An 11,332-nucleotide genomic window follows, 5' to 3' on the forward strand; every position below is an offset into this window, starting at 1 on the left:
GAATGACAGGGTGAATTACTTTAATTATTCAACAGTCATGGAACCATGTTCTGGATTCCTACAACAAAGAAGCAATGTGCAAAGAATAATCTGCCTTCTCTCTGAGAAACTGGATTTCTCCTTTATAAAAATCAAAATAACAGAACTCCTCTTATTTCTCCTTTCAACATGGGCTGCTGGGGAGCTCAAAGCCAAAGGCAGACTATACAGAATTGCATAGAAACTACAGTTTCAAAGTGAAATTGCACTATTGTGTAGGATCCTGGAACCTACATTATCTACATCCATTTTTTTTCTTCCAAATAGCTACAAAAGAAATTTTTCCATTTCTTATAAGGGTATTCTTATAAAAGAAGTGAAAACTCTTAAAATAGCTTCCAGGTAACTGAAGAATTAAAAACTAATCCACCAGAGCCCCTGCCCCTTCAACAAGACAGTAAACTAGAAAACTTGTGAAATCATACAGGCCAAGTTTCAGATCCCAGCCCTTCCACCTACCAGCTCTGGGACCTTGAATGAGCAATTCAGTCACTCTCACTCTTAGTTTCTTCCACGACACAGAGACAGTAATAACAAGCACAGAGATGCCGTAAAGATAGAATGTGTGAAGAGAGTGGGGCAGACAGCATAGGTCAGCAGAAGTGCTGCATTTGCCTAGAGCTGGAACATTGAAGTTCCCGGCCTTTCCTGCAGTTAGACGTACACATGTAACTCAGTCCTGACCAGTGACACATAAGCAGGCGTCTGTCCAATTTTCCTCTTATGTTTTCTCCTTCTGCTTGGATCCTGCTGGCATCCTGGACCAAAACTGGGAGGTTCCTTGGCCATCAGTTAAGGATGGATGAGCAGAAGACAGAAGCCTGTGGGCTTGATGGCACTGTAGAGCTATCTTTTAGCCCTGAGCTACCTGCTCCCTCATTTCTTATTGCTTGAGATAAATAAGCATCTATTTGGTTAAGCCCCTATGTCAGGTTTTTGTTAGAAAGCAGCCAAATACAAGCCTCACAACAGAACCTAACAAAAGTCTGGCAAAGATCTATACCCACCAAACACCATTCCCCATAGTTTCCTTACAATCAAAAAGGTATTCATCTGGAAGAATGATTGATTACAATAACTTTTATAAGATAAAAAAACCAACCACCAAATTCTGTAGGTTCTATAGCCTGATCCAAATCTCATAAGGAGAAAAAAATTAAAAATGCTATGAGACTAAAGGATATCCAGGAGCTCAGAAAATTCTATTAAGCACCTAAGAAAAGAAAATGTGTTTCATTTCAACAAACCTGTTTTGACAAATTACTTTGAAATATCCTGCTGGGTTTCCCCAAGGCCAAGGACACTGCCAGTCCAGGCCCAGGGAGACATGATAGGGAACCCACAGCCAACCTAGGGAGCTGGAAACGCATGTCCCTGCGGGGTGCATTAATGATGTGATTCTTTACATCTAGGCTTGGGTGAATATTCTCAGGAAAAGCAACTAGTTTGTAATTCATATCACAATATAAGAGAAGGAAGAGCCAACCCTGTTTTTATTACACCAAAACGAAATATTTCTCAGATTATATCAGCACACTTGTGGTTTCAAACATTCCTGACACTCCCTTACTCGTTTCCAAGGAAATTTATGCTCTTCCTGAGAAATATCTCTTAGGCCAAAACACAGTTCATTCGATAATACCTACTAACATTGGACCATGTAGACTTGAAAAGGACAGTCCTTGCTTAAACAGGTGAGCTAATCCCAACCTAGGGCATGTGGCATTTCCAGAGTGGGACACATCCCAGCCCACTGTACCACACTGCCCACTCAGAACACACATGCACATACACACACTCACACACACACTGCATACTTATGAAATCCACTGTGAAGGTTAAAATGTGGCTCTTCATGCCTAATGATATTCAATAAATATTTCACCAAAGTACATTCATAGGGCCATTTAGAAATAGCTCCATCAAAACATCCTACTTAGTTTTCTACAGTTCAAGCAAGGGCACTGCTGTGGTCTAGCCCAACTGGGACACAGGGAGCCCTCCTAGCAAACATGAATAGCTGGAAATGAATGAATATTTATTTATATTGAGTGGGAAGCATCACATGGAGCACCAAAATGAAAAACTTCGTGTTCTTCAAAAGCTCACAAGATGGTATTACGATCAGCAGATAAGAACTTTTAGAAAACTGTGATATGTAGATGATGTAGTTATGTAATAACCACAATGTGTGGCAGAACAGAATAGATTTGATAATGAAACCAGGGGAAATTGTGAAAGGGCCAAATAAGAAGCTGTAATAAAGGAGATCCATGTGACATTGACAGTACAGAGCATTTCAGCAGCCTCCTCCTGAGGACAGACAGCCCTTATTAGGACCTGCTAACATTCCGTAACATAGAGGCTGTGTGCCTTGCCTCATGCCTATAATCCCAACACTCTGGTTGGTGGATCGCCTGCAGTCAGGAGTTCAAGACCAGCCTGAGCAATAGCAAGACCCTCATCTCTACCAAAAATAGAAAAAAAACAGCTAGGCATTGTGATGGGCACCTGTAGTCCCAGCTACTTGGGAGGCTGAGGCAAGGGGATCATTTGAGCCCAAGAGTTTGAGGTTGCTGTGAGCTGTGATGCTCCAGCAGTCTTCCCAGGGTACAGAGTGAGACTTTGTCTCAAAAAGAAAAAAAATTCCATAAACTTTCTTGTATTGCATCCTGGCAACAAGAAAAAAATAGACAAAAGAAGACAAAAGAATAATAATGATGATGACAATGGCTCACATGATGGCTAATATATATTAAGCATTTAGAGGAAAACAATAAAGGTACAGATATATAATCTGAGTTAGAGAATGAGTGGCTTGGCATCCTTCTGCTGAAACTCAGGGGAAGGACGGAAGGAAGGAAGTTCGCACTAACAACGCTGAACTTGGCCCACTCACCTGCATTTTTGCCTCAGCTGTACACACTGCTTTCTTCCCCCAGGGAAGATGAATGCAGTTTGCCAATTGACTAGCAATTTAGTTCACTGATAATAAACTAGAAACCGTTTGCTAAGAAATAATGATACTTCTGAGAGCAGGGTGAAATATACCTTGTTTTCAGTGATGCAAGCTGGTTTCCCAAGATTTCTATGAATTGATCGGTCTATTCAAAGTCTCAGCATAAAGAAGACCTATGTACCTTTTCTCTAAAAAAAAAAAAAAATCTAGTCATTGAATGAGTTCAGCCTTTTGTTAGGACTGCACACACACAATAATGTAATGACTTCGGGTCCCTAAGAAAAAGAAAAGGGTTTTTCCTTTACTATTCAAGGATGATTCCTTGGCCTTGCAGCTGGCACAAAGGGGCATGGAATTCATTTGCACACACTTTACAAAGTAACTGTTTCCTACCATCCTACTGCTGCAACCGACAGATAAGATACGAGGCTAATTTGTATTTCTTTAGGCATCTCTTTTCTTTAAATCTATTTTCTCATGCAAAGTTAGAAGTCAGTTGGCATGACTGAAAGCCCTCATCTAGAAAGAGCCTCTTTGGGATTTCTTTTAAAATGCTACTGTCTGATGAGCTGTTGAGGAAGCTGGCTTCCTACAGCATAGCTACTTGGTATCAGTTTTTGTACACAGAGGAGCCTGTGGATTGGCTGCTTCAGCCTCTCTGTTCCTTCTTTCTAGCTTCCTGCTGAAGCTTGATGGCTAAAAGGTGCCTGTCTTGGACGTCTTTGTAACTAACACGCTAAATGCAAATTCATCATTACCCATTAGATGCACCAGAGGGAAATATGGAAGAGGGAGGAGAATTGAGACCCGCCACTGTCTCCTGTTGGCAGCAGCGTGGCCAAGCTAACAGCAGTGGCACCTGGGTTTCGTAATCCCTAGACCACAGTGAGAGCAGTTGCTTCTCGAACTCAATAATTCCAGAAGTCACCTCTTGACTCCCCAGTCTTCATTCTTCCAGTGATTTTTCTTAAGTGCCTAATTCCCTATATGAAACATCTTTCTGGCAAAAATACCTAGGGAAATTTTTCTACCTTGCCTAAATCCTGACTTATAACAATCATATTCTTCATTTCTCACTATCATTATTCAAAGCATGAATCAGCACATTCTTAACACCAAACATTTCTATAATGCTGTGTAGTTTACATGGTACACTGCCATGAATTATCCAAATTGAGCTTCACCACTACCCCGTGAGGTAGACAGGACAGGTGCTGTTCTATCCATTACACAGATGACATAGTGACTTTCACAGAACACTCGGTGACCTACCCAAGGTATTTAGTTAGTAAAACAGAGACAAAATTTAATTCCACGTTGCATGACTTTTAGTCATGTCCTCTGACACTTTCTCCAGGCATAAAATGGGTGTTGGCAGTGAATTAACCCTTTTATTTCCTATTTAAAATTTTTTAGACTTGTCACTACACTCTAAAACCATTACAGATGAGTGGTACATATGAACTGTGTCATGGAGAGTGTGACAAGATGTGATAGAAGCTGTGCCCAAACTGTACAGAATCCATCCTTTAAAGACTCATTGGCTACTAACAGAGACAAATGAAAGGTTCAGTCCCACTCCCCAAGTCTGACCATGAATTCTCTTTCTCTACAATAATCTGGCCAAACCAAAGGTGGCTAGAAGACAATTGGGGGAGGCCAAGATTCATTCCTCCACTTTTCCCTAATGTCCATTTCACCTAAACTTGCCCCCTCCCCTTGACTAGGGTTCTCTAGGACAAAGATTTCCTCCCCCCCCCCACCCCTGCCGACCAGCAGGATGTTAGGAAAACATTTTATTTCACTGCTCAGAAAACCAAGAAGAAAAACATTAAGTAAGCAAAGCTTGATTTAGACCACTTCAAAAGTGGTCAAAATGAATTCTTTCTGTCCATATCCACCACTCCTCCACTTCACAGTAGTAATCTAACCACAGGCTTAACAGGCAAGAGCTCTAAGAAGGAAACCATATGGTCCCCACTCCCCGAGAGCAACATCAGTCCTAAGAAAACATTCCAGTATCACAAATCCTCCAGATCATTCCGCAGAGAGCCTCCAAGCACTAGAATTCCACAATTCCCCGACCATTCTTCGTTCGTTTCCTTCATTCGCACACAACTCAACTCAAGAGGGCCCGGGAAACTGCAACTCCGTGGTGTCTGACTTCTCTCGAATCTCTTGCTTCTGCCCCTGCATCAGCATATGATGTGATTTCATAAAATGACAGGTATAACAGAAAAACATTTAAAAATTCAGAAGAGAAGAAGGCAGATGAAAAGTGGATCCCATGGGTCAGGCAAACTTAATTATCCCTTCTCTGTGCCATTGAGAAATTTAAGCTGTACTGAAAGGCAACAAACTCCACACTCACCTGGGGGAAGAGAGAATACGTTGAATTGTCGATGGTGAAGGAATATAAGAGCTCCCCGTCATACCACATGCTCTTCCCCATGGGGGAATTCGTTTTAGTCATTGCAAAGAGATGGGCGGGGTCGCAGCAGTCTTCCATTTGTTTCCTAGGAGAGAAAACACACGGAGAGAAAAGAACAGCAGGTTAAGTGAGCAAGAGATTCATTCACTTGTCATTCCCACAGAGACGTGCAGCCTCACCTCCGCGTGAGCTCACAGAAGCATCGGCATCTCCAGGGTGATTAGACTACTATTAGCGCATGCTTCCAGACGTCAAAACGCATGACTGAAATATTTCACAATTAAAAAACCATTTCAAGAGCAATAATACATCAGCTCACAGATGCAGCTGAAATATGTCAAAAGGCAAAAAATACAAATCATTATAGTTGCAAATGTACCGACTGATTCAAACATTCTGATCCAGGAAGGACTTGGAGAGCTAACTTTGGAGACTGCTGAGCTATTCAGCTATGGCAGAAACGCATCTCTACCCTGATTTAACAGTTAGATGGTGAAGTTCAGTGAGGAGGGACTCTACTTGAGCTGTATTAAGTAGGGTGAGGACAGACTGGCCCCAAAGAGAGTGTACTTCCCAAAACTGGGGGTAAAATAGAGAACTACCTTTCAGAAACCCCTTTGCCAGCAACAGGATGACACAAGTGATGTGATCTCAGACACTGGCCCAGCAACCTGCCTTCTGACCGTGCAGTCTTAGGGGCCTCTGTGTTCTCATTTCATCCGGCCTCTCAGTAGTGTCTGACACCAACCACAGGGCACCATGATCTTCAAGAAGGTCTCCACTCACTCACTTAGTGTCCAAAACTCCAGCGTCTCCCGGGGCAACTCACCCTTCTGGGCTGGCTTATAGGCTACTCCAAAGCTTACCTTTCAAGGGGTTAGTCCTGCCACTGATCTATGGGGCAATATTTATAAACTTCTCCATTTAAAAAAGTATCAGAAGCCAAATCTGTCTACTCACTGGCTTTCATGAGTCAAAGAGTATATTCCCTGATTCCACCTGAAATGAAATGAACTAACTGCTGACGACATCCCCCGAGGCTGAATGGTGTCCCCATACTGACGTGCATGTTTAGATCTCTCTAGCCACGCACGCTGCCCAGCTCAGAGCTCAGAGGGGACGTGGAGTGGAGTTCCTGGCCTCACGTCCTGGCTCTGCCACTAACTCACTCCATCACTAGGCAAAGTGTTTGGGCTGAATGACCCTTGGGGATATTTTTTGAGAATTCACTGAGAATGCACAGGTAAAAAATGCAGTAAAGGTCTAATATATGTTAGTTGCTTCTTTATTATGATTACACATTCCCAGCCTCACTTTGACACAAACAACAGAGAGAGGCCTGGAGGAGCGAGGGGCCTCTGCCCGCAGTAGAGGAGCTCCTCCGCCCCACTGGGCTTTCTCTCCTGCTCTGCCAGATCCCGACTGACCTCCCCTTCACAGAGGGGCTTGGGCAGAAAGTCTTCATCTTATCAAAGTTGCCGGAACGAGTGTGTGTCACTCTCGGTCCTACACCATCAGTCCACGATTCATCAGCTGCATCTCTCTTTCCTTTTCTGTTCTGCTTCCTTCGTGAATTTGTACTAGTCAGCTAGATCACAAGTGGCAAGCTTCTATAGTGAACTGCCTACATTTTGTCCAAAGAGCGTCCTCAGCACTTGTATTAGCCCAAGTGTGAGCAAGCCTGAGCAAGAATAAGACTCCCATTTCTACAAAAAATAGAAAAGTTAGTTGGGCATTGTGGCAGGTGCCTGTAGTCCCAGCCACTCGGGAGGCTGAGGCAGGAGGACGGCTTAAACCCAGGAGTTTGAGGTTGCTGTGTGCTAGGGTGAGGCCATCACACTTTAGCCTGGGGAACAGAGTGAGACTCCGTATTTAAAAAAAGAAAAAATCAGAAGTATCATGAGCATGACTCTCAATTTGGGGAGAGAATAAATTTTTGGTTTCCTATTCCACGTCTGTTGATACCTTATTTTTTTTTAGTCCTTACAGCAACTGTAAGAGATAATTAAGAAAATTCTTGCTGGTAGCATTATGATGCCCAATTCACATCTGAGGAAATAGGCTTAGAGCACTCACTCAGAGGACTCACTTGGGAGCCCGCAGCAGACCATGAAACTTGGTCTGCTTGCCACTTATGTGCCAAGTGTCACGTGCACATAAATATTTTTAAGGCCAGGAAAAGGCTGGCCTTAAAAAGGCTGGCCAGAAAAAGGCCAGGAAAAGGCTGGCCTTTTTCCTCCCCATGTGCTACCCACTCAGAACCATTGTGGGTTTTTTTTTTTTTTTTTACCTTTCTTTGCCCTAAAGGAAAGCTCTATACGCTGGCCAAGCACTGCAGTGTACCAGGTACCTTCATAGATATTTTCCACTTAATTCTAACAATAACCCTTGAGCTGGACAGCTTTAAGATTCTTTTTTCACTAATTTATCTCACATAACTAGGGAAGTGGTAGGAGCACAGCTTTGCCCCCAGGTCTTTAACCTCAAGTCAGACACTTATTTCCAACTTCTAGCTCTCACCCCCAACCAAATGCAACAAGAAAAACTTGTCACAGTTCTATGATTGCCTAGTACCTGGTACCTTACAAATGACATTCATTTTCTCTTTGCATCCTCAAAAAACCCTAAGAAGATAGATTACATAAGTCTGAATTTATAGACAACAAAATTTATACTTGGGCCCAGAGTCTTATTCAAGTTCATTAGGTTAATAAATGTTTTCTTAATTACTGATAAAAAGAGTGTTAGATGATGTGGAATCAAGTTCACATCTCTTCCTACACATCACCATGCTCAGGGCAGTCACACTTTTAGTGGGGGAAATCAAATATTCCACAGAACATAAGAAGTGTCATGTGCACATAAATATTTTTAAAATCCCATAAGAATTGTTTCATAAGGACATTTGCACTTGAATGTTTATTGCAGCTCAATTCACAATCCCCAATATGTAGAATCAATCCTGGTGTCCATCTACACATGAATGGATTAATAAAGGATGGTATATGTAAACCATGGAAATACTATTCACCCATAAAAAAGATGCAAACTTCACATCTTTTGTATTAACCTGGCTGCAGTTGGAGAACATCCTCCTTAGTAAAGTATCACAAGAATGGAAAAGCAAGTGTCTAATGTACTCAATACTAATATAAAACCAGTAGATGAACAAATAAATAGACGCCCATACAAGAGACAAACACAATTAAATTCAAGTGGGGTGGTGGTGGGGGAGGAGGGGAGATGGGAGGGGTAGAGGGAGTGGGGGGGATGGTAGCGGGATTGGTGTCCTCTTACCTCATAGGCACGATGTAAGGTTATATAGCACACCTCCTGGGGGAGGGGCACGACTACACCTTGGACTTTACCTAACAAATGCAAACAATGTAACCTAATCGTCTGTACCCTCATATTAAATGAAAATCGGAAAATAAAAATCTAAAAGTTACGGCAAATTCATAGTCCTCACGTGGCCATTTGTAATACAAAAGTGGTTTTTCTATCATAACCTTTCACATTTGCCCTTCCACCCCAATAGCCTCTCCAACTTCCTTCTCCTAAGCCCATCTCCAGACCGCAGACCACCATGTGAAAACCTGTGTGAGCAGCCCGGTGCCTGGGAGCAGCCCACGCTAGCTCACCAGCTTTAGTGTCACCACCACCAACAGCAGGAGTCATAGGAGAAGTAGGAGTGGGAATTTTTCACTGTGTTCTTACCTAACATTGTCGTGGATTCCTAGGATACAAAATTGAATCAAAAAAAGCAGACCCGCCTTTAGAGAACATGACCAACACAGAAGTGACCACCAGGAGGTTACTACTGTGTGGCCAGAGTCACAAGAGAAACATGCACAGATATCTTGGGGAAAGGAGGACATTAAGTCATGCCCAGAGCTCCAAGCTGGGTATCCTGCAGCCCAGGAGGAGCAGGCAGCTCATCTCAGGCAAGGAAGCTGCCCCAGAGGCATGAGACAGTAAGGCGCATCCCGTCATCAGAAGGTGGGTACAACCTGAATGTTAAGTTTGTGATCTCTGATGAACTGCGAGTGGATTAACGAACCTCACTTCCATCTCACGTTCAGGTGATTCTGGAGAGAGGATACGTTCCAGCTTTTAGAATTTTTAGCACATTCAGTTCCCTTCCCCTTTCTCATGCTTTGCACCAATACTGCTTATTATTTGCTCTGTGTTTGTGCATCTGTGGCAGACAATAAAATCCAGGGGCAAAAAAAAAAGAAAAGAAAAGAAAATCTTTTTTTTTTAAGATTCAAATTTAAATCGACAAATCATTAAGTTTTGGTCGAGTCTAATTTGAGTAGTGAAATTACGATCCAAATGCATTTCATTTGAATTCAAGTTTCAGCAATTGTCATATCTGATGATCCTACATTGCATCACAAGGGTAAATATTTAGCCTAGGAGCCACCTGACAAACCCTCACTCAGGTTCTCATCCCCTCCTAAAGGAAGCTCTTTAAGATTAAAGAAGCCAAGAAGCCCTTATTTATGGATCGTGCCCACAGACTAGGAAGACTGAGATTCTACAGAAACTAACTAGGCAAAGAAGGGTGACAATCCAACCACTCGGTCGATAATGCCAGGATCAGAACCAACCTTGTTGAGAATCTGTTAGATACCACTTCAGTACCCTGGTCAACAGATACAGAGGGGGTGGGAGGGGCTGCCAGAGTGACTTCCAAGGAATGACTGAATTTGAGATAGGAGGGGTAAACAAGAATTTACTCAGTCTCAGTATACGGCCAAAACCTGCTGTTACACTTCAGGTGTAGACTGACTTCTGGCAGGCTGAATAGCCAAGGAAACAAACACCCAAATCCGAGAATCCCTGAAGGAGTGTGTGACAAATAATTATAGGATTGTGCACTTCACCATCACATCCAAACAGGGTGTATTGATGTGGGCAACACCAACAGGGAACATCATCAGAGCTGATTGTTTCTAACTGAATGTGCAGTTTAACATTCTGATGAGCCGTCTAGGAGCAAGCAGAGTGGAAATCTCTTTAAATGCTTTATATGTTGAAATGCTATCAATCAGGTGAAGTATAGGTGAATAGTTAATATTGCAAGAGGAAAACGCAGCAGAATACATTATTATAAACATTGTTAATTTTATGTACAGGAATTATGAAGTATTGATTGGCTACCTAGAAAAGTAAACTGTCAGCCTAAGAAAATAGAGGTAGGAAAAATGCCACATCATTTTTCTGCCAATGAATATTTATAAAAGTTTAAATAATGTAAGGCAGAATGATAGAGGTGAGATTAAATCATTCAAATCTTCATAGATTTGATGTACTAGCATTCAAAATATTAAGGAAAACATTTGATAATTACATTGAATTCTCATTTACTTAATCCCCTTTAGGCAATGAGTTTTCCAGGGAAAGAAATAGCCCAGATAGGAACTCTTCCTATCTCGTTATGAGGAATTAATAGTTAAATGTCAAACTGCCCGCCAAAATTTCCATGAGAAACAAATACTCTTAAAAACAACAACCAGGAGAAATCATTGTTGATCCGATCATAACAGAGAATTAATTCCTCCTATCCTTCTACCCTGCTTTATTCTTCTGTATAGCACTAATACTATTTATATGCTATGTATTTAATTTTTTCTTTTTGAGACACAGTCTTACTATGTCACCCTTGGTAGAGTGCCGTAGCATCATGCTCACAACCCCAAACTCTGGCGCTTAAGTGATTCTCTTGCCTCAGCCTCCCAAGTATCTGAGACTACAGGCAAGTAGCTGAGACTTTAGGTGGCCACCACAAGGCCCGGCTATTTTGGGGGGTGGGGTGGGGTTGTAGTTTTCATTGTTGTTTGGCTAGGTTTGAACCCTCCAGCTCCAGTGTGGCTGGTACCCTAGCTGCTGAGCTATCA

General features: G+C 42.3%; 1 protein-coding gene across 2 annotated transcripts in view; it reads right to left on the reverse strand.

Moving 5' to 3' along the window:
* The window catches only part of ST8SIA1 (ST8 alpha-N-acetyl-neuraminide alpha-2,8-sialyltransferase 1), a 156,177-nt gene that overhangs the window by 88,988 nt on the left and 55,857 nt on the right, over nt 1-11,332 (reverse strand). For both annotated transcript variants that reach the window (XM_003792454.1, XM_012806776.1), the window contains exon 2: nt 5,370-5,514. In XM_003792454.1, the coding sequence (XP_003792502.1) occupies nt 5,370-5,514 (145 nt within the window). The remainder of the gene's footprint in view (nt 1-5,369; nt 5,515-11,332) is intronic.

Source organism: Otolemur garnettii, unplaced genomic scaffold, assembly GCF_000181295.1.
Source record: "Otolemur garnettii isolate 467f Iridium unplaced genomic scaffold, OtoGar3 scaffold00057, whole genome shotgun sequence".
Lineage (NCBI taxonomy): Eukaryota > Metazoa > Chordata > Mammalia > Primates > Galagidae > Otolemur > Otolemur garnettii.